At 38.0% G+C, this 24683-nt stretch overlaps 1 protein-coding gene across 1 annotated transcript in view; it reads left to right on the top strand.

Annotated features, from left to right (window-relative positions):
• LOC138649373 (mucin-5AC-like) overlaps nt 1–24683 on the top strand; it is a 45586-nt gene that overhangs the window by 18024 nt on the left and 2879 nt on the right. Inside the window, exons 30-56 of the mRNA XM_069739724.1 lie at nt 158–355; nt 736–6792; nt 6885–7120; nt 7305–7479; nt 7838–8088; nt 8318–8501; nt 8609–8813; nt 11311–11495; nt 11878–11947; nt 12697–12797; nt 13307–13338; nt 13967–14144; nt 14228–14329; nt 14485–14525; nt 14621–14749; nt 14854–14952; nt 16772–16891; nt 17239–17337; nt 17654–17773; nt 17940–18038; nt 20456–20575; nt 20924–21022; nt 21338–21457; nt 21624–21722; nt 22238–22357; nt 22691–22789; nt 23105–23224. Coding sequence (XP_069595825.1) covers nt 158–355; nt 736–6792; nt 6885–7120; nt 7305–7479; nt 7838–8088; nt 8318–8501; nt 8609–8813; nt 11311–11495; nt 11878–11947; nt 12697–12797; nt 13307–13338; nt 13967–14144; nt 14228–14329; nt 14485–14525; nt 14621–14749; nt 14854–14952; nt 16772–16891; nt 17239–17337; nt 17654–17773; nt 17940–18038; nt 20456–20575; nt 20924–21022; nt 21338–21457; nt 21624–21722; nt 22238–22357; nt 22691–22789; nt 23105–23224 — 9458 coding nt within the window. The remainder of the gene's footprint in view (nt 1–157; nt 356–735; nt 6793–6884; nt 7121–7304; nt 7480–7837; nt 8089–8317; nt 8502–8608; nt 8814–11310; nt 11496–11877; nt 11948–12696; nt 12798–13306; nt 13339–13966; nt 14145–14227; nt 14330–14484; nt 14526–14620; nt 14750–14853; nt 14953–16771; nt 16892–17238; nt 17338–17653; nt 17774–17939; nt 18039–20455; nt 20576–20923; nt 21023–21337; nt 21458–21623; nt 21723–22237; nt 22358–22690; nt 22790–23104; nt 23225–24683) is intronic.

Genomic DNA, 24683 nt, shown 5'->3' on the forward strand with positions numbered 1-24683 from the left:
ATCTCCAGTTGGCTTGCGTGTAGCCATGGCTTGCATGGTCATTTAACGGTCATAGTTGGCCCATCTTTATAGCCTCTTTGTCTTAAAATTCTGTTGATGAGTTATTTATAAATATTATTGATGTATTACCAATTCTATTCACATTCTGTTTTCACAGCATGCCATTGTGAATACCATGGTAAAATGTATCACTACAATGATGTTATTTACAACACCACTGATGGCCTTGGAGGCTGTATGAGCGCGATCTGCAGGGAAAATGGAACCATTTACAGGGATATTCATGATAACTGCCATGTTACTACAACAACCCCCTTTACATTTTCATCAACGCACTCCTCTTCCCCTACTACAGGTACAGTACTAGATCCTGAAAGAATGCGTTAGAGATTGAATCTCCTTTAAATATCCACATTTTTTTAATGAACACTGACGTTCAATGAAACTGATTAATTATGCCAAATTATATAGGAACATACCAATCTTTATGCATAATAAACTGGTCTCACAAAGCCAGTGGCTGGCATAGCAAACAGATTGGAGGTTTGTTTGTTTTTCTTATGGGACAGAGTTGAAAGTAATAGAAGTGAAATCATTTTTACTCAAGTTTTCTTGGAAATAATATATTTGTATTACAATAGTGTAGATCTATCTATTTCTTTCTACTTGCTTTTGATTTGATTTTTATATTAACCTGCACATTTTCAAATGTAATTTATGTCTTTTTGTCTATAGGGACAACACCTGTGAGTACAATATGTGTTAAAGAGGTCTGCAAATGGTCAGAGTGGATAGATGCCAGTTACCCTAAAGATGGAGAACGTAATGGAGATTTTGACACCTATGAGAATATAAGAAAGAAGGGAATTTCTATATGTAGTCATCCACAAGACATTCAGTGCAGAGCTGAGAGGTTCCCTGACACACCATTAGCAGAACTTGAACAAGTTGTTCAGTGTAATGTGTCATTTGGACTAATTTGTCGGAATGATCAACAGCTACCTCCTATCTGCTATAATTATGAAATAAGAGTTATGTGTTGCAACTTTGAAAAGTGTAATACAACACATCCTACAACTCCCACAATTGCAACTACCACGGAAACAACTTCAACCACACAGCCAACTACCACAAAAGTGATAACACATCCTACAACAACACCATCTACAACCATAGTGACAACTTCCTCTCCAACAACCCCTAAAAAAACCACAACGCCAGAAACTACAACACCAAAAACTACAACATCACAACCAACTTCTACTAATGTAGTGTTTTGTCAACCAAAATGCAGATGGACAAACTGGATTGATGTTAATATTCCTACATCTGGCATTGATGGAGGAGAAAAAGAAACCCTTGAAGACATAATAGCTAAAGATAAAAATATATGCAGAAATCCAAAATATATTGAATGCAGAGCTGAAGATTACCCTGGCATTAGTATTGACAATATTGGGCAGAAGGTTCAATGTGACATCACTGTAGGGTTAGTATGCAACAATAAAGATCAAATTGGAGAAGATAAACAATGTTATAATTACCAGGTAAAGGTCTTTTGCTGTGATGACTACAGTCATTGTAGCACAACGACTCCACAAACAACTACTACTAGACCACCTACTACCATTACTACTACTACAACTACTCAAGTGCCACCAACTACAACAGAAACCACAACTACTACAACCACCACACCTATTACAACAACACCAACTACTACCACTACTACTACAACTACTCCAGTGCCTTCAACTACAACCACTACCATTCCTACTACTACAACACCAAGTACTACCACTACTACTACTACAGTGCCACCAACTACAACAGAAACCACAACTACAACCACTACTACACCTACTACTACAACTACTCCAGTGCCAACAACTACAAAAGAAACCACAACTACCACCACCACCATCACCACACCTACTACTTCAACACCAACTACTACCACTACTACTTCTACAACTCCATCAACAGGTTGCCAAGCACAATGCAAGTGGACTAAGTGGATTGATGTTGGTACTCCAACTTCTGGACTTGATGGAGGAGATAAAGAAATCTTTGAGAACATAATGGCTAAAGGAGAACAAATCTGTAAACATCCAAGAAATATTGAATGCAGAGCTGAAGATTTCTCAGAAATCAGTATTGATAATGTTGGACAGATAGTTCATTGTGATGCCAATGTTGGATTGGTGTGCAACAATAAAGAGCAAACTGGAAAAGTTAAGCAATGCTATAATTACCAGATAAAGGTCTTATGTTGTGATGACTATAGTCATTGCAGCACGACTCCTCCTCTAACAACAACACCTACAACCACTTCAACAACAACAACCACCCCCACCACACCTACAACAACTCCAACTACTACCACTACTACAACTACTCCAGTGCCACCAACTACAACAGAAACCACAACTACCACCACCACCACCACGCCTACTACTACAACAACCCCAACTACCACTACTACTACAACTACTCCAGAGCCAACAACTACAACAGAAACCACAACTACAACCACCACCACACCTACTACAACTACTCCAGTGCCAACAACTACACCAGAAACTACAACTACAACTACCACCACACCAACTACGACAACAACCCCAACTACTCCAGTGCCTCCAACTACAACAGAAACCACAACTACCACCACCACCAAACCTACTACCACAACTACTACCACAACTACTCCTACAACAACTTCATCAACAGGTTGTCAGGCACAATGCAAGTGGACAAACTGGATTGATGTTGGTACTCCTACTTCTGGACTTGATGAAGGAGATAAAGAAATCTTTGAGAACATAATGGCTAGAGGAAATCAAATCTGTAAACATCCAAAAAATATTGAATGCAGAGCTGAAGATTTCTCAGAAATCAGTATTGATAATGTTGGACAGATAGTTCATTGTGATGCCAATGTTGGTTTGGTGTGCAACAATAAAGAACAAACTGGAAAAGTTAAGCAATGCTATAACTACCAGATAAAGGTCTTATGTTGCGATGACTACAGTCATTGCAGCACAACTCCTCCTCTAACAACAACACCTACAACCACTCCAACAACAACGACCACCACCACACCAACAACAACTCCAACTACTACCACTACTACTACAGTACCACCAACTACAACAGAAACTACAACTACAACCACCACTACACCAACCACTACAACAACTCCAACTACTCCAGTGCCTCCAACTACAACAGAAACCACAACTGCCACCACCACCAAACCTACTACCACAACTACTACCACAACTACCCCTACAACAACTTCATCAACAGGTTGTCAGGCACAATGCAAGTGGACAAACTGGATTGATGTTGGTACTCCTACTTCTGGACTTGATGAAGGAGATAAAGAAATCTTTGAGAACATAATGGCTAGAGGAAATCAAATCTGTAAACATCCAAAAAACATTGAATGCAGAGCTGAAGATTTCTCAGAAATCAGTATTGATAATGTTGGACAGATAGTTCATTGTGATGCCAATGTTGGTTTGGTGTGCAACAATAAAGAACAAACTGGAAAAGTTAAGCAATGCTATAACTACCAGATAAAGGTCTTATGTTGCGATGACTACAGTCATTGCAGCCCAACTCCTCCTCTAACAACAACACCTACAACCACTTCAACAACAACCACCACACCAACAACAACTCCAACTACTACCACTACTACAACTACTACAGTGCCACCAACTACAACAGAAACTACAACTACAGCCACCACTACACCAACCACTACAACAACCCCAACTACTCCAGTGCCTTCAACTACAACAGAAACCACAACTACCACCACCACCAAACCTACTACCACAACTACTACCACAACTATTCCTACAACAACTTCATCAACAGGTTGTCAGGCACAATGCAAGTGGACAAACTGGATTGATGTTGGTACTCCTACTTCTGGACTTGATGGAGGAGATAAAGAAATCTTTGAGAACATAATGGCTAGAGGAAATCAAATCTGTAAACATCCAAAAAATATTGAATGCAGAGCTGAAGATTTCTCAGAAATCAGTATTGATAATGTTGGACAGATAGTTCATTGTGATGCCAATGTTGGTTTGGTGTGCAACAATAAAGAACAAACTGGAAAAGTTAAGCAATGCTATAACTACCAGATAAAGGTCTTATGTTGCGATGACTACAGTCATTGCAGCACAACTCCTCCTCTAACAACAACACCTACAACCACTTCAACAACAACCACCACACCAACAACAACTCCAACTACTACCACTACTACAACTACTACAGTGCCACCAACTACAACAGAAACTACAACTACAACCACCACTACACCAACCACTACAACAACCCCAACTACTCCAGTGCCTTCAACTACAACAGAAACCACAACTACCACCACCACCAAACCTACTACCACAACTACTACCACAACTACCCCTACAACAACTTCATCAACAGGTTGTCAGGCACAATGCAAGTGGACAAACTGGATTGATGTTGGTACTCCTACTTCTGGACTTGATGAAGGAGATAAAGAAATCTTTGAGAACATAATGGCTAGAGGAAATCAAATCTGTAAACATCCAAAAAACATTGAATGCAGAGCTGAAGATTTCTCAGAAATCAGTATTGATAATGTTGGACAGATAGTTCATTGTGATGCCAATGTTGGTTTGGTGTGCAACAATAAAGAACAAACTGGAAAAGTTAAGCAATGCTATAACTACCAGATAAAGGTCTTATGTTGCGATGACTACAGTCATTGCAGCCCAACTCCTCCTCTAACAACAACACCTACAACCACTTCAACAACAACCACTACACCAACAACAACTCCAACTACTACCACTACTACAACTACTACAGTGCCACCAACTACAACAGAAACTACAACTACAGCCACCACTACACCAACCACTACAACAACCCCAACTACTCCAGTGCCTTCAACTACAACAGAAACCACAACTACCACCACCACCAAACCTACTACCACAACTACTACCACAACTATTCCTACAACAACTTCATCAACAGGTTGTCAGGCACAATGCAAGTGGACAAACTGGATTGATGTTGGTACTCCTACTTCTGGACTTGATGGAGGAGATAAAGAAATCTTTGAGAACATAATGGCTAGAGGAAATCAAATCTGTAAACATCCAAAAAATATTGAATGCAGAGCTGAAGATTTCTCAGAAATCAGTATTGATAATGTTGGACAGATAGTTCATTGTGATGCCAATGTTGGTTTGGTGTGCAGCAATAAAGAACAAACTGGAAAAGTTAAGCAATGCTATAACTACCAGATAAAGGTCTTATGTTGCGATGACTACAGTCATTGCAGCACAACTCCTCCTCTAACAACTACACCTACAACCACTTCAACAACCACCACCACACCTACAACAACTCCAACTACTACCACTACTACAACTACTACAGTGCCACCAACTACAACAGAAACTACAACTACAACCACCACTACACCAACTACTACAACAACCCCAACTACTCCAGTGGCTCCAACTACAACAGAAACCACAACTACCACCACCACCACCAAACCTACTACTTCAACACCAACTACTACCACTACTCCTCCTACGACTCCATCAACAGGTTGTCAGGCACAATGCAAGTGGACAAACTGGATTGATGTTGGTACTCCTACTTCTGGACTTGATGGAGGAGATAAAGAAATCTTTGAGAACATAATGGCTAGAGGAAATCAAATCTGTAAACATCCAAAAAATATTGAATGCAGAGCTGAAGATTTCTCAGAAATCAGCATTGATAATGTTGGACAGATAGTTCATTGTGATGCCAATGTTGGTTTGGTGTGCAACAATAAAGAACAAACTGGAAAAGTTAAGCAATGCTATAACTACCAGATAAAGGTCTTATGTTGCGATGACTACAGTCATTGCAGCACAACTCCTCCTCTAACAACAACACCTACAACCACTTCAACAACAACCACCACCACCACACCTACAACAACTCCAACTACTACCACTACTACAACTACAACAGTGCCACCAACTACAACAGAAACTACAACCACCACTACACCAACTACTATAACAACCCCAACTACTCCAGTGCCTCCAACTACAACAGAAACCACAACTACCACCACCACCACCAAACCTACTACTTCAACACCAACTACTACCACTACTCCTCCTACGACTCCATCAACAGGTTGTCAGGCACAATGCAAGTGGACAAAGTGGATTGATGTTGGTACTCCTACTTCTGGACTTGATGGTGGAGATAAAGAAACTTTTGAGAACATAATTGCTAGAGGAAAACACATCTGTAAACATCCAAAAAATATTGAATGCAGAGCTGAAGATTTCTCAGAAATCAGTATTGATAATGTTGGACAGATAGTTCATTGTGATGCCAATGTTGGTTTGGTGTGCAATAATAAAGAACAAACTGGAAAAGTTAAGCAATGCTATAATTACCAGATAAAGGTCTTATGTTGTGATGACTACAGTCATTGCAGCACAACTCCTCCTCTAACAACAACACCTACAACAACTACAACTACAACAGAAACTATGACCACTACCACACCGACTACTACAACAACACCCACCACTACCACTACTACTACAACTACTCCAGTGCCAACAACTACAACAGAAACCACAACTATAACCACCACAAAGGAAACAACTACAACAAAACCTCCAACAACAACTGAGACTACACCAACACAGACTACAAAATGCTTCTGCCGTGTCGAAAGCAAACACTTTTTACCAGGTAAGTGTAATTTTTTATTGCTTTGATTGGTTCAACATATTGATAATTATGTTCTTAACACTTAGTTCCATCTCTTATTAATATTTTTTTAGGTGAAATCATCTATAACAAGACTGACGCAGAAGGGTGCTACTTCTATGCAAAGTGTAATAACGAGTGTGAGGCTGAAAGACACAAAGGACCTTGTATAGTTACAACCACTGTTAAATCTACCACAACCACTGTACCTACAACAACATCCTCAAGTACTTCAACAACTACACCTAAAAAAACAACTACCACAACAACAATTGTTACCACACAGGAAGAAGGTTGCCCACCTAAGAAGGTAACAATGTTAACATAACTAATATCAGCTGTCTTATATGAACTTGCCTAATTGCAGATAACTTCAAGAGTCCTTTACATTTTGGGCGGCAGAATTATTGACATCAAAATGTATTAATTTGACCTAATTGGATGCAATGGAATTGTTCTAATTTTTCTGTTTCATTGAATTTTACATTATCTAGACTAAAGAAACATGGATGATTAATAACTGTACAAAGGCCACATGCCACGGAAACAATGTTGTTACCCTCGAGCCAGTGACTTGTCCAGAAGAAAAGCCACTGTCCTGTGCTAATGGATTCCCTCCTGTGAAAAAGATGAGTGCAAATGGATGCTGTTCACATTATGAATGTGAATGTGAGTTTTACAAAACGCTCATTTTCCATGCAAGTAATAATAATGATAAGAAAAATTCATAAGAAGCTGTTTACACTAGCAATCTAGGCTCTTTGCAGGGAACAATAATTGCAATGTTAGATCTTCTTTCAAATCAATTTTCCAAATAACCTAACATCAAAATACTAAAGAGTCAATTAAAGCCTCAAAGGACCTCATTACTCCCTGGGGAGAGGAGTTTAAGGCAAATTAGTATTAATGAGGTTGAGCATCCAAAGCCAATTAGAGATTACATTCTGTTTTTCTCTATATAAAGATCTGAGATGTTTTTAATGTTTAATGATCTAAATCTGATTTCATTCTTTTCTACTTCCAATAGGTGTGTGTAGCGGATGGGGTGACCCTCATTACATCACCTTTGATGGCACCTATTACACTTTCCTGGACAATTGTACATATGTTCTTGTGCAGCAAATTACTCCCAAATATGACAACTTCCGGGTCCTTGTTGACAACTACTTCTGTGATGCTGAAGATGGCTTGTCCTGTCCACAATCTATCTTGATTTACTATAAATCTGTTGAAATTGTATTGACGCGTATGATGTACGAAGGAAGAATGAGAAACAGGGTAAGAAAACAAGTCGAAAGTCTTGATTCCTACTTTCCTACACCACCAATTAACAATGCCAACTTCCAAAATCTCCAAGTCCATATGGCCTTTCAATTATTGTATGTACTATAAGCTATATATTGGTTTCTTATTGTCTGATGATGACCATTTTGTCTATTTTGTTTCATTGTGATAACATTGACTGTTATCTATTTGCCACTTAACAATTTCCAACCATTGTTTACAGATTAGATGGAATAATGACTGGGTAACTCCAGGGTTCACTAAGGATGGCATCACTATATATAGTACTGGCATTAACATGAATGTGGAGATCCCAGAAATTGATGCATTCATCTCATTCAGTGGAATGATCTTTGTTATTAAACTGCCATTCAGTAAATTTGGCTACAACACAGAAGGACAGTGTGGTATGTCATATTTGATATATTTTTTACATTTTTTAGCTTTAGATATATATCTCCAAAAATAGCAGGCATGAACATTAACAAATATTTCACGTTGTGTTCCAACTTAGGTACTTGCTCGAACAACAGCACCGAAGACTGCAGAATGCCAGATGGTAAGATAGTGAAAGATTGCTCCAAGATGGCTAACCACTGGAAGGTCAATGTAACAGGCCAACCGTACTGTCATTCACCTCCACCAACTTCACCACCGCTTCACCCTACTCCAGCTCCAACATGCCCACCATCAGATGTTTGTGATGTCATCTTAAGCGAGTAAGTTGGAATGTAATTGTTCAATACATTTCATGTCATACTGTACAATGTATAATAAAAAATAATGCTCTTTTTGTGTTTCTTTAAAATTTTCGGGTAGGTATGAAAATCGCAATTTTTTTTTCAGAAATGTCGATACTCTTGTACACAGGTTGAGCCTGGTATTACAACTTAAAGAATAAACATAATTTTAATTTTTATTTCATAAATCAAGAGTGTACCCATGAATCTAACCATTCTTGTCATATGAGAATTTTATTTCTTTCACTTCATGGGACTGATCTTTCACTTTTAGTTTTTGGGTAATTTCTGCATTCAGTAAAGACACATTTTCATATTACTGAGATAGGAGATGACAGTTGCTGCCCATAAAACTCCATAGAGAGAGAGGAGCTAAAGGCAGAAATAGAAATTCTGCTGCAAATTCTCCTGACAGTTGCACTTTAAGCAAAATTACTAAGCTGCAATGCTAGTGCACATAATGGCTTATACTGTGGGGGGTAATCAGTATTTGATCCCTTGCTGATTTTGTAAGTTTGCCCACTGACAAAGGCATTTTGTCAGTGGGCAAACAGTCTATCATTTTATGGGTAGGATAATTTTAGCATTGAGAGATAGAATACCAAAAATAAAATCCAGAAAATCACATTGTATAAATTATATAAATGTATTTGCATTTTTGCAGTGAGAAATAAGTATTTTATTCCTCTGGCAAACATGCCTAAATACTTGATGGCAAGACCCTTGTTGGCAAGCACAGCAATCATATTTTTTTTTGTAGCTGATGATGAAGTTTGCACCCATGTCAGGAGGAATTTTGGTCCACTCCTCTTTGCAGATCTCTAAATCATTAAAATTTGAGGCTGTCGCTTGGCAACTCGGAGCTTCAACTCCCTCCATGCGTTTTCTATGGGATTAAGATCTGGAGACTGGTTAGGCCACTCCAGGACCTTAATGTGCTTCTTCTTGAGTCACTCCTTCGTTGCCTTGACTATGTTTTGGGTCACTGATATGCTGGAAGACCCAGCCATGACCCATTTTTAATGTCCTGGTGGAAGGAAGGAGGTTAGCACTCAGGATTTTATGGTACATGGCTCCATCCATTCTCCCATTGATGCGTTGAAGTAGTCCTGTGCCCTTAGCAGAGAACACCACCAAAATATAATTGTTCCACCTCAATGCAAGACAGTTTGGACAGTGTTCTTGGGTCACAGCCAGCATTTCTCCTCCTCCAAACACGTTGAGTTGAGTTAATGCCAAAGAGATCAATTTTTGTCTCATCTGACCACAGCCCCTTCTCCCAATCACTCACAGAATCATCCAGGTGTACAATGGCAAACTTCAGACGAGCCTGCACATTTGCCTGCTTGAGCAGTGGAGGCTTTGTGGACACTGGAGGATTTTAAACCTTTATAGAGTAATGTGTTACCAATCGTTTTCTTTGTGACTGTGGTCCCAGCTGCACTGAGATCATTGACAAGTTCCCCCGTGTAGTTTTAGGCTGATATTTCACCTTCCTCATGATCAAGGATACCCCACGAGGTGAGATTTTGCATGGTGCCCCAGATTGATGTCGATTGTGTATTTCTTCCATTTTTTTTACTATTGTACCAACAGTTGTCAATGGGCAAATGTACAAAATCAGCAAGGAAGCAAATAATTATTTCCCACACTGTATACTATAATACATTTGGTTAAACTGTAGGTGGGGTGAGTTGATAGCGGATTGGCTGCTGTGCTGTCCTGGACAGACGATGGCGGAGCTCAGCCTGGAGCAGATTCCAGTAGTAGATATAGATGCAGATGGGGTGTTCAAGTATGTACTCATCCCGGTCAATGTGGCAGAAGGGTTGGACTTGTACAAGGACATCATGGCTGGGCAGATCACGCTGATATCTATGACATGACAGCTTCAGAGATCGGGAAAGGTCAGTCTATGACAACAGGAAAATCCACATTTATGGCTACTCATTGAATTTTGGCGGTGCCAAGCATGCATCAACCATGGAAGAAATAAAATTGAAATATCCAGGCTATGAAGTGACCTGGTCAGATGTAGGATACTAAATCCAGGAGCACACAGCGACGTGTCACTGATCACACATCTACTGAGGAGCGGTTTCTACCACCCTTGCTCAAAAGGGGGCAATATTGTATTAAATAACCAGCCAAAAGGATAAATTAATTGTCCTCAGGGGACTGTGACCAGGTTCAGTGTGAGGATCACTGGTGCCAGTGTATTGGGTGGTGTTGTCATTTATCAGAAAATAGTCACACCAAGCTTGTACTTTTCTTTTATTGCTTCACTGCCTGCAGCCGACACAAGTTTGTAACCACCCCTCATACCAGTAATGACTGTCGCCTTGTGTGTATTGCATAGAGTCCCTTGTTCCTGGTACAAGATTTTTTCTATTACTGAATATTTAAATAAATACTATAATACTGGTATCTATTAATATACATATAATAATATAGGTATTTCCTTCTAATTTTAAAGGGTATTTGCTGATTGTCACAAAATTATTAATCCAAAATACTTCCATGAAGCCTGTGCCTTTGATTCCTGTCGTATGCGCAATAACTCTACGCAAACAGCGTGTTCCAGTTTGGAAGTTTATGCCTCTTTGTGCGTTGCCAATGGAATTTGTGTAGACTGGAGAAGCAAGACTAATGGACATTGTCGTAAGTGTTTTAAAATTTTTTTTAAATGTTATATGATTTGCAACCACATGGGAAGATCTATAAAAAATCAGTTTAAAAGAAAACATTTTGAATCTTTGCCCCACCAATGAGATTTTACTTTTATTTGTTTTTCTATTATTATAGTGTGTTATCAACTGAATTGGTTTTCGATCACCAATTTCATAAGTTTTTCTTTGCACTGGTCTATACTGTATCCCCTTCATTGTGTCTTTGCTTACTTATAATACTGATAATATTTTATATAATTGGCAATGTCAGTTGTTGTACGTTGTAAAGATTATTCTCATGCAAAGCACCATGGAATCAATGGTGATAAATAAATAATAATAATCTAATTTGCTCTTTTTTTCATGAAATGTAGCATACAGTTGCCCTGCTGGAAAGGTGTACAACCCTTGTGGACCAATGCATGTCAAGACCTGCGACAACAAGTAAGAATGCTGTAAAACAAAATCTCCATATATTATTTCTGCAAATATGAAATTAAAACTGATTCATTTGATCTGTAAATGAGTTAAGATTTTAGGGTTTGACCCATCACTTACCGTCTTCTGAGTACATATGTGAGTCATTGAGGGAAATCCCCTGGTTGAAAACCTCCATCTATTAAAGAGACGGCCCAGGCCTTTAAAATTGATCGCCTATTATTTGTATATGTCATCAATGTCTGGGGTACGACACCCAGTACCCACATCGATTGTTTGTATCCAGTGTAACGGCAGCTACATCAACCGTATAATAGCCGCAGCTGGGTATTGCACATCCGCTCATTATTCAATTAAACAGGGGACAGATGTGTATTATCCAGAGGTGGGCATAATTCCATTAATGGAGCTGTGCTGAGCAATACTGACTGCCACTGATAATGGGAACAGCTGATCGGTTGGGGTACCGGGTGTCATACCCAAACCAATCCGAAATTGATGACCGATCCTAAGGACAGACTATTAATGCTCAACTCCCTTTAACTAAATTTAGCTCCCACTTGCTTTACAATTTGTGACTGGACACAACTTCCCTTAGCAATAACTGTAGAAGCAGCAATGAATAGGTCTCTATGTTTGATTCAATGTGTAAATGATATTATCATCATGGGGCATCCCTTTAAGACTGAGAGGACTGATCAACATGTAATAATATATGACACATATGTATATTTATATTCTTACTGTCATTGCAGAGATGTTCAGAACTCTGAGAATGACCAAGGCGAAGGCTGTTTCTGTCCTGATGGATCCATGCAGTTCAACTCTGTCACCGACGTCTGCGTCAAGAGCTGCAGTATGTATCTACATATACAATCACTGAAATTTTTGTTAAAAATTATTGGGTAAAAAATAGTTTTTAAATAATCCAGATCTATTCATTAACACATATTCTGATGGTATACGTTGTGAGTGAATTAAACTAAAACTATAAATGTACTTTTCTAGCTCACATTGTGCATATAGGTAGTCATAGAGCACAAAGACTTGGCTAGGAGAGTAAAATATTGAAAAGTATAATATATCTCAAATGGGAAAAAGGGTAAAGCACTAATTAAATTTTCAAAATATACATTTCTATACCTGACTGCAGAGTTATCAGGAACCAAACATAATTCTTCAAAGCCTTAAAAATGCCTGGTAATTTTGTGATCTGAATGTTATTATATGGAGTCCCCCTAAAGCCAAAACTGCACAAACTATTAAAATATATGCTCACGATAAAAGCTGAAAATAATTGTAGCATATCGCAATAAAATATTTTTGATGACAAAAAATGAATGTGATTTTTCGTTTTTCTTCCAGCCTGCGCTGGCCCTGATGGAATGCCCACAAATGTGAGTAATATATTACATTATATATATTCGCTTTATAAACTTAAATGGCAAAGAAACTATGTTATAGCCCAAGAAAAAGAGGGGATAGAGCAGAAAGCAAGCCCAGATGGTACCCAGAATAGTTAAAAAGGAGATGAAATAAAAGGCGAGAGGGAGTCTCATCTTCTTAAATAGGCAAAATTACAAAGTGCAACAACTTTGTAATTTACCATTCATACATTTTCTCCATTCGCAAGAACGGAAGGTTATTAAATGTCATCGTTTGCCTTTTGTTAGGTAGGTTACTGGCCACTGCTGCTGTCTGTCAATGGTGGCCAGATTTCTAGGCAAGGAGTTCAGTGCTATAGAGTTTGCAAGCTCTGCTCTGAAGCTAGCCGCGTTTGGACACCTTCGGCGTCCCTCTGCTGCTGCAGATGAAAAGCTGCCTAGGTTTGCAGTTTGGACAAGCAGAGCAACAATGCCACCGATCCAAACTGTTAATCATCATGAGCACACCGCCTGCCTAAGAAGCAGGAAGCTTGGGAGGCTGGGAAGCTTTGTACTCCTGAAGAACGATAATGGAAAAACACTTTTAGGCTATAAAGTTTTACATCACATAAATACAATTCCTGTACTTTCATGTTCACAGCCTGGAGAGACCTGGACAAGCCAATGCAAGGAATGCACATGTGAAAAGAACTCTCTTACTGTCCAGTGTCAGCCATTGAAATGTCCTCCATTAGAAAAGTTATCTTGTGACAAAAATGGATTTATCATCAAGGAGCGAGCAAATCCCGACATGCCATGTTGCATGATTAATGAATGCAGTAAGCAAAATACTCTTAACACCTCTTGACAGTTGAATTAATTCTTGATATGGAGTTGGACTCAACCTTCTCTCTTTCTGTAGTATGTAACGTCAGCTACTGCCTGGAGAAGGAGAGGAAGTGTCCTCTCGGATTTGAGATTGCCATCGACCTAGAAGATGATTGCTGCCCATCATATAGCTGCAGTAAGTGTCATAGTAGATCACTACATAAAGTTTTTGCCAGGTTTCTATATCTCAAACTATTTTATTTTTGAAAAAAGCTCTTTGCTTCATACTGTATATTGAAATACAAGTATTGCATATATTATTCTAATAAACATTTTGATCTTCTAAATCAGATGCAACGGAGGTCTGTGTGTATGATGACAACACGTACAAAGTAAGTGCAAAAATTGAACCTTTTAATATCTGAAATGAAAAAAGAAAGTCATAGTTGGACAAAAAAAATGATTTTGTTCTTTTTTCTTTTAATAGCCTGGAACTAAAATTCCACAAGCCAAAAATGTATGCAAGGACTGTTCTTGCACACATGACAGAGATCCAGAGTCCTTACTATACAAAGTGTCATGTCAACCCATAAAATGCAAAACGGAATGTGACCCGGTCAGTACCAAGAATACAAATGTTCTTATCTATTCACAGCTTCTTTTACATGGTCATCATATTTAAATGTATTTTATATTTACCAATTATTTTGCATCTTTTAGGGAATGGAACTCGTACATACTGAAGATGATTGCTGTGGCAAATGCATACCTAATGCTTGTATAATGAATGGCAGAGACAACTCAACAATCATTTTGAAGGTATTCTAATGCCATTACTAGAAGCAATTCACTGTATTAAAATGTATTTTTGCATATAAAGAAAACTGTATAGATCCCTAAGTATTGAGCTTTCCTCGTAGTCAATAGCATAAATGTACTTTGACGGCACAGGGTCACTCACATTAAACCCATTGCTGTCAAAACCAACCAGGATTCCTTTTGTGTTAACCCTTAAAACCTTCAGTATTAGGCTAGGTGCAGACAACTATATTTACTTTCATGCAATAAAATCGGGTTGATTATGCAAATCACACTCTGATCAAACTCGAATCAGAGTTTGATCAGAGTGTCAGCATAGTGGGCTACAATTCTATTGGATGAGGAGAAGATAAAGAAAAAAAAACAGCATTTTGTCCATTCTGTCACTCATTTGTCATGCAAGTGAAGTCCAATGTTTTCAGCGGACTCAATGGCTTGTATGGCCGATTGAGATCCAATATCGGATCAAACTCAGGCATGCAGCGATTCTTTCCTTGGGTAGGCTTGGTTGGAGGAAGAGTTTTTGCTTGTGCACAGCCCCAAAGACTAACACTGAGCCGAATGCGATTTGATGTTTTGTCGGATCACACTCATCAAAAATACGTTCATTGGCACAATTTAGTAACTCATAGTCAAACTAGTTTATTCTGTATAATGTTTATCATACATATATATAATGCATGATGAACTTTATTACCATATATGCATAATGCATATATGATATAGAAAGACATACAGAAATTCCATACAATTTATATAGAATGTTGGTATCAGGGGTTATCATACTGTCCACACTTTGAACAGCAAGAAACTTGTAAAACTCTCTTTAAATATCTTGCATTTGCCCATGGCATGGTTTCCATGTCTTATACTGATGACAGCTGAAAAGTCTATAGTTAAAGGAGTTGTCTTGGACTTTACCATTGATTAACAATCCTTATAATAGGTCATCAATATCTGGTCTGTGGGGGTGCAACACTCTGCACCCCGCCGATCACTTGCTCTGGCTCTATTGAGGGTATAGTAGCCGTGGTCGCATATTAAGCATCCACACCCAAAAGATTTGAATAGGGGGCGGATGTGCAGTACATACAGTAGACAGAGTTGTGCAGAGCCATAACTGAGCAGTTCCAGTCACCGCTGGAACAGCTGATCGGCAGGGACGCTGGGTGACACACCTCTATTGATCATACATTGATGAGCTATCCTAAGGATAGGTCATCAATGTTAAAGTCCTGAGCAACCTCATTAAGTCTATAATTGGTAAAAAAAGCCTTTCAACTTATACAATGCAATTCTGCTATACATCTTTAAATCTATTGGCTACAGATGGCCATCAAAGCACAAAAAACTATTTTCTTGAAGGATTTGTTCAACTTAACATATTAATGACTTATCTATGGTATGATATTAGTGGGGCTCCAGTACCTCCACAAAAACATAAATGGGAAACAAACTGCAGAACTTGGCCTACAGATCATTTTTCCATCAAGTCTCAATGTCTCAGGATCGAGCCGAAGGCCGATAAAAGTAACCAAATACCCAGAATTAGATGCTAAGCAATGCATCAAGCTGTGGTTTTCCACTCTGTACACTGCCAACATCTGGCTACTGCTTGAGCATCTAGAATTTGTGTGCTGGGAAAGTCATCTGCTCTGTCCTCCACCGATTTCATATTGATGACATATTCCAGAGGAAAAATATAAATATGTTAGTCCGTAGACAACCCCTTTAATTTTGAATTCTCCATTTTGTGCACACATTTGGATTTGTAAATTCTTATATCTGTATAATATCTCATTTTACTGTGTATTTACAGCCTGGTGAGACATGGAGCTCCCCTGATAAGCCATGTGAACAGATTGAGTGCGACCACATTGAAGATCAGTATGTGCCTGTTGAAATCAGAACAGTTTGTGCCATCGAAGAGTGTGAACAGGTACCATCAATTTAGTATTAGAACCTCTCTAAATCACAATGCCCATGTGCAAACAAGAGGGGAAAGCAGCATGACAATTTAAAAAAAAAAACAAAAAGGTTGGGATTTAATCACCAAAGCTTCAGAGACTTGCTAAAGTTTGGGGAATAAATCATAACCCAACTTTGAATTTCAGTGGACTGCGCTTCTTTCCCTTACATTAATTATTTGGGAATCTGAGACAACTCTTGGAAGTTCTGCACACACCAAAGTAGGACAAGCTTGTAGTACTAGTCCCTCATCACTTTCTTTTCAGGAACCCTGGCCTATAGACTATATACAAACTAAGCAAATATCTTGTTCTCCAGGGCTACGCATACAAGACAGTTCCAGACGAATGTTGTGGAAAATGTGTAAAAGACGCCTGTGTGATCCATCTGAGTGACAACACAACCAGAATTATGAAGGTATAGTCAAAAAATAATAACAATATATGATTTGTGTAGCTCAAGTCATGTTTTAATTGTATGTAAAGATAAAAATGAAACTTAAAAATTCTATCTTGCTCCTGAAACCTTAATTATGCTTTCTCCTGTGCTCATTATCTATTATGAAAAATGCATTTTGTGTGACCTTCAAAAAAAAGTCATAAGCTGCTTTTCAAATACTGTGTTCTACTTAAACATACTAGACATATTGACATTAGTCGCCGTTTTCTATAATTTTGTGCACAATTCTAAGTATGTTCTACATTAATCATGATATTATTTAACTAATTTTCAGCCTGAAGAAAAGTATGTTCCATCAGAAGACAAGTGCTCCACCTACACCTGTTCCAGCACCTACAATGTTGAGAAGACAACCATTTCGTGCCCATCTCTAGATCAATCCAAGTGTACCGAGGTTTGTTCACCTACATAGTCATATTTTATTATGTAATTTAAACTAATTTTGATTAAAAATGAAGTATGAAGTATGCACTCGAAAAAAAAAAATTGTTCCCTGATTTATCAGCTTAGACTTTTTTTAATCACTACTCTTTTTTGTCTTATTATTTTGCATCTTTTAGGGAACAGAACTCGTACATTTTGAAGATGATTGCTGCGGCAAATGTATACCTTATGCTTGTGTAATGAATGGCAAAGACAACTCAACAATCATTTTGAAGGTATTCTAATGCCATTACTAGAAGCAATTCACTGCATTAAGATATATTTTTGCATACAAAGAAAACTGTATAGATCCCTAATTATTGAGCTTCCCTTGCAGTAAATAGCATAATTGTTCTTTGATGGCACTTTGACAGCACAAGGTCACCCACATTAAACCCATTTCTACCCAAACCAACCAGGATTCCTTGGTGTTAACCCTGAAAACCTTTAGTATTGGGTCATTTATGCAAACCACACTCTGATCAAATTCGAATCAGAGTTTGATCATAGTGTTAGCATAGTGGAATCAAATTCTCTTGGATGAGGATAAGATGGAGAAACAAAATCAGGATTTTCTCCATTATGTCACTCTGTGGAAATCGGACTGCACTCATTTGTCATGCAAGTGAAGTCTGATGTTTTCAGCAGTTTGTATGGCTGAGTATGATCCAATATTAGATCAAAGTCAGGCATGAAGAGATTTTTTCCTTGGGTAGGCTTGTTTGTAGCAAACGTTTTTGCTTGTGCCTGGCCCCATAGACTAACACTGAGCCGAGTGCGATCTGATGTTTTATTGGATCACATTCGGATAAAAAAAGTTTATTTTCACGAGCCCTTATAATTTAGTAACTCAGAGCCAAACTAGTTTTTTCTGGATAATGTTTATCATGTATTTATGTAATGCATTATGAACATTATTATCATATATGCGTAATGCATATATGATATAGAAAGACATACAGAAATTCCATGCAATTCATATAGAAGGTTGGCATCAGGGGTTATCATACTGTGTACACTTTATACTGCAAGACACTTGGAAAACTTGCTTTAAATATCCAGCATTTACCCCTGGCCTGGTTTCCATGTCTTATTCGGATGAGAGCTGAAAAGTCTGTAGTTAAAAGAGTTGTCTTGGACTTTAACATTGATTAACTTTCCTTATAATAGATCATCAATGTCTGATCTGTGGGAACTGCCCAGATACGAGATAAACAACTCCATTGAAAGTTGTTATGATAGTTTCGGACTGACGTGCCGGGGGTTAATTTTTTTTGGCCTCTTTCTGGTTCTAGGAGGTCTTTTTATAGCCTTGGTTAGCTCCAGTCCTTGTCAGTTATACTCCTGCCCTCGGCTGAGTGAAGTTGACCCTGGTGCTTTGTGTGTTTGTGCCCTAAGCCTGCTCTGCTTGAATATTTCCTGTTGCTGATCTGGTCTGTCCCCTACTTTGCTATTGCCTGTTGATTCTGTTCTTCATTGTTCGGTTTCTATTGTTAATCGACTCCAGCTTGACAACTAACTACATTTTTGTGTCACTCCTTTTGCCCTGTGCTGTCCTCCTGTTACTGACTTTGGCTTGTCTGACTCCACTCCCGGCGTTGCCGGCTCTTATTTTCAGCCTTGCACCCCCCAGTACTCTCGGGTGCTAGATCTTGTGTTTAGGACCTTAAAGCTCTGGTCATGTGACCCATCAGATCCTTGTCTGTGTTTCTTTACACCGCCGCTTCAGCTTGTTACTCTCTTCTTCCCTCCCCCTCTGGAGTGTGCGCTAGATAAGCACAGTCTTCTTCAGTACAGTTCTCTCCCTCTCTAGAGTGTATGCACTGCACACACTGTCTGTTTCCTCACAAAGGTATAGAGGAAGTGTTCGTGCATTACACATCAACACCCAATAGATTTGAATAGGGGGCGGATTTGCAGTGCATACAGTAGACAGAGCTGTGCAGAGCCATAACTGAGCAGTTCCGGTCACCGCTGGAACAGCTGATTGGCAGGGGCGCTGAGTGACACACCTCTATTGATCATACATTGATGAGCTATCCTAAGGAGATGTCATCAATGTTAAAGTTCCGAACAACCTCGTTAAGTCTATAATTGGTATAAAAGCCTTTTAACTTATACATTGCAATTCTGCTATACATCTTTAAATCTATTGACTGCAGATGGCCACCAGAGCACATAAAAACAATTATCTTGAAGGATTTGTTCAAGTTAAAATATTAATGACTTATCAATGATACAAGTTTAGTTCAGCTCCAGTACCCACACAATCACTTAAATGGGAAATAAACTGAAGTGTTTGGTCTACAGATCGTTTATACATCAAGTCTCAATGTCTGAGGATCGAGCCGAAGACCGATAAAAAAAAAAAAAAAAACTCGGCATTAGACACTAAAAATGCATCAAGCTGTGGTTTTCCACTCTGTACACTGCCACTACCTGGCTGCTGCTTGAGCAACTAGAATTTGAGTGCTGGGGGAGTCAGCTGCTCAGTCCTCCACCGATTTCATACAGATGACATATTCCAGAGGAAAAATATAACTATATTAGTATTAGACAAACCTTTTTATTTTGAATTCTATATTTTGTGCACACATTTGGATTTGTAAATTCTTATATCTGTATAATATCTCATTTTACTGTGTATTTACAGCCTGGTGAGACATGGAGCTCCCCTGATAAGCCATGTGAACAGATTGAGTGCCACCACACTGAAGATCAGTATGTGCCTGTTGAAATCAGAACAGTTTGTGCCATTGAACAGTGTGAACAGGTACAATCAATTTAGTATTAGAATCTCTCTAAATCACAATGCCCATGTGCAAACAAGAGAGGAAAGTAGCACGACAATTTTTTTTTTTTTTTTTTTTAAAGGTTGGGATTTAATCACCAAACCTTCAGAGACTTGCTAAAGTTTGGGGAATAAATCACAACCCAACTTTGAATTTCAGTGGGCTGCGCTTCTTTCCCTTACATTAATTATTTGGGAATCTGAGACAACTCTTGGAAGTTCTGCGCCCACCTAGGTAGAACAAACTTGTAGTATAAGTCCCTCCTCGCTTTCTTTGCAGGAACACAGAATTATAGACTTTAAAAACTAAGGAAATATCTTGTTCTCCAGGGCTACTCATACAAGACAGTTCCAGGCAAATGTTGTGGACAATGTGTAAAGGTCGCCTGTGTGATCCATCTGAGTGACAACACAACCAGAATTCTGAAGGTATAGTCACAAAATAATAACAATATATGATTTGTTTTGCTCAAGTTATGTTTTAATTGTAGGTAAAGATAAAAATGAAACTTAAAAATTCTATTCTGCTCCTGAAACTTTAATTATGCTTTCTCCTGTGCTCATTATCTACTATGAAAAATGCATTTTGTGTGACCTTCCAAAAATAGCCATAAGCTTTTTTCACCTATTGTATTCTACTTAAATACACTAGACATATTGACTTTAGTCGCCGTTTTGTATCATTTTGTGCACAATTCTAAGGGTGTTCTACATTAATCATGATATTATTTAACTAATTTTCAGCCTGAAGAAAAATATGTTCCACCAGAAGACAAGTGCTCCACCTACACCTGTTCCAGCACCTACGATGTGGAGAAGACAACCATTTCGTGCCCATCTCTAGATCAATCCAAGTGTACCGAGGTTTGTTCATCTACATGGTCATATTTTATTATGTAATTGAAATTAATTTTGATTAAAAAGGAAGTATGGAGTATGCACTAGAAAAAACATTTATTCCCTGATTCATCATCTGCAAGGTTTTTTTTATTCACTTCTCTTTTTTGTCTTATTATTTTGCATCTTTTAGGGAACAGAACTCGTACATTTTGAAGATGATTGCTGTGGCAAATGTATACCTTATGCTTGTATAATGAAAGGCAAAGACAACTCAACAATCATTTTGAAGGTATTCTAATGCCATTACTAGAAGCAATTCACTGCATTAAGATTTATTTCTGCATATAAATAAAACTGTATAGATCCCTAAGTATTGAGCTTCTCGCATAGTAAATAGCATAATTGTACTTTGACAGCACAGGGTCACCCACATTAAACAAAATCCTATCCAAACCAACCAGGATTCCTCGGTGTTAACCCTTAAAACCTTCAGTATTAGGCTAGGAGCAGACAACTGTATTTTCTCTCATTCAAAAAAATTGGGTCAATTAAGCAAACCACACTCTGCTCAAGCTCGAACCAGAGTTTGATCAGAGTGTCAGCAAAGTGGGATCCAATTCTCTTGGATGAGGAGAAGAGGGAAAAGAAAAAATCAGGATTTTCTCCATTCTGTCACTCTGTGGAAATCAGACTGCACTCATTTGTCATGCGAGTGAAGTCCGATGTTTTCAGCAAATGTTTTGCAAATTTGGATTTGTAAATTCTTATATCTGTATAATATCTCATTTTACTGTGTATTTACAGCCTGGTGAGACATGGAGCTCCCCTGAAAAGCCATGTGAAAAGAATGAGTGCCACCACATTGAAGATCAGTATGTGCCTGTTGCAGTCAGAACAGTTTGTGCCATCGAAGAGTGTGAACAGGTACGATCAATTTAGTATTAGGACCTCTCTAAATCACAATGCCCATGTGCAAACAAGAGAGGAAAGCAGCACTCCAATTTTTAAGGGTTGCGATTTAATCACCAAAGCTTCACAGACTTGCTAAAGTTTGGGGAATAAATCATAACCCAACCTTGAATTTTAGGGGGCTGCTCTTCTTTACCTTACATAAATTATTTGGGAATCTGAGACAACTCTTGGAAGTTTTGCACCCACCTAGGTAGGACAAGCTTGTAGTACTTGTCCCTCCTCACTTTCTTAGCACGAACCCCGACCTATAGACTTAAGAAACTAAGCAAGTATCTTGTTCTCCAGGGCTACGCATACAAGACAGTTCCAGGCGAATGTTGTGGAAAATGTATAAAGGACGCCTGTGTGATCCATCTGAGTGACAACACAACCAGAATTATGAAGGTATAGTCAAAAAATAATAACAATATATTTTTTGTTTTGCTCAAGTCATGTTTTAATTGTATGTAAAGATAAAATTAAACTTAAAAATTCTATTTTGCTCCTGAAACCTTAATTTTGCTTTTTCCTGCACTCATTATCTGTTATGAAACTGCATTTTGTGTGACCTTCCCAAAAAAAGTCATAAACTCCTTTTCAGCTACTCTATTCTACTTAAATACTCTAGACATATTGACATTAGTCACCATTTTCTATAATTTTGTGCACAATTCTAAGAATGTTCTAAATTAATCATGATATTATTTAACTAATTTTCAGCCTGAAGAAAAGTATGTTCCACCAGAAGACAAGTGCTCCACCTACACCTGTTCCAGCACCTATGATGTTGAGAAGAAAAGCATTTCGTGCACACCTCTTGATCGATCAAAGTGTATCGAGGTTTGTTCACCTACATAGTCATACTTTATTATGTAATTGAAAATAATTTTTATTAAAAAGGAAGTATGGATTATGCACTAGAAAAAAAACATTTATTCCCTTATTCATCATCTTTGATGTTTTCTTTACTCACTTCTGTTTTTTGTCTTGTAATATTCACTGACGTTTATTGTGCCAAGTTCTTAAAAATGTTCATGAAAGTGTCTTCATGAAATTAGTCAAAAAAAGTAATCTTTCCTTTAACTTTGGGCATAAAAAGTTGCATCTTTTTCAAAATGTCACAAAAGATGCAGCTTTTGAGAAAAGAGTAAAACTACTCCAAGGAGCGACTGAACTAGGGTTGCCCCAAATGTTATGACTTTTTTAAAAATCGCAAATGATGAATCAGTCAAAAATATATATAATCACTAAACTTCACTCACAAATCGGAAAGCAAAAATAAATAAATAGGAGAGCACATATGAGCTAGAATTTAAAAAAAGACACAAATAGAATAATGAATTGGGTGCAAACAAAAAAAAGGTACCAAAACCCACAAATAGGACAATCAAATCAAACAGTCGTAAAGCAATGATGAATTGTCGCTTCAGTTGACTTCTCAATATAACCTGATGTGTATGTTCATATATGACATCTATCATGCATTTTCCAGCAGGTTTTTCCCAGGCCATGCTCTATCTCTAATTTACAGTTGTCTTAGAGCTAGTGGGTAGAGACTAGTTAGTACTACATCTACTATACACAATTCCCATACATTCTTGCAGAAGCAGCTGCAACATGAAGGACATTATACAAAAGTGTAATTATGAATCTAGAAAACTACTAGAAAGCTGCAGCATGACCTGTCTGTGTCTCTGCCTCTCTCAATCTGCTACTCCTTCACCCTCCTGACTAAATTGCCTTTAATAGACAGCTGTAATCTGATTCTTCAGTGAGTGACCTGTAGCAATTTGGAGCAGGACATATTTTAGCAGTTTTTCAGAATGAGTAGTCAATTAAGCAACTAGAAGGAAGAATAAGTCGCTCATAAAGCAGATTTCTCTGACAACATACAGTATATTGCAAGATTTCTTATATTTGCTTGTACTATTGATTTATGCCAAGTGTGTTGAAAAAAATGCCAATTTTAGTGAAATAATTTCTTTTAATATCATATTTTATTGCTTCTTAGGGTTCAATAAAAAAAAGTCACTATTCACCTTCCAGCTTCATTGTTTTAAATATCTAAAAACTGTTTTCTGATTAAATTCTCAATTTATCTTTATAGTCGTTATCGTTAACACTCTTTTTTCAAATAAAGAGCACCGAAAACCCATAGATAGACACAGAAGTATATGAGAAAATGTTATTCTTTATCAAAAAAAAATCACCTGCTCCCTTTATTAACAATATAGGGATCCAGGTAATTAGCATTTTTCTTGGTGTCTGTATTGGGATTTATAACTCAGTATTGAAAATC

Source organism: Ranitomeya imitator, chromosome 9 (genome assembly GCF_032444005.1).
Source record: "Ranitomeya imitator isolate aRanImi1 chromosome 9, aRanImi1.pri, whole genome shotgun sequence".
Taxonomy (NCBI): domain Eukaryota; kingdom Metazoa; phylum Chordata; class Amphibia; order Anura; family Dendrobatidae; genus Ranitomeya; species Ranitomeya imitator.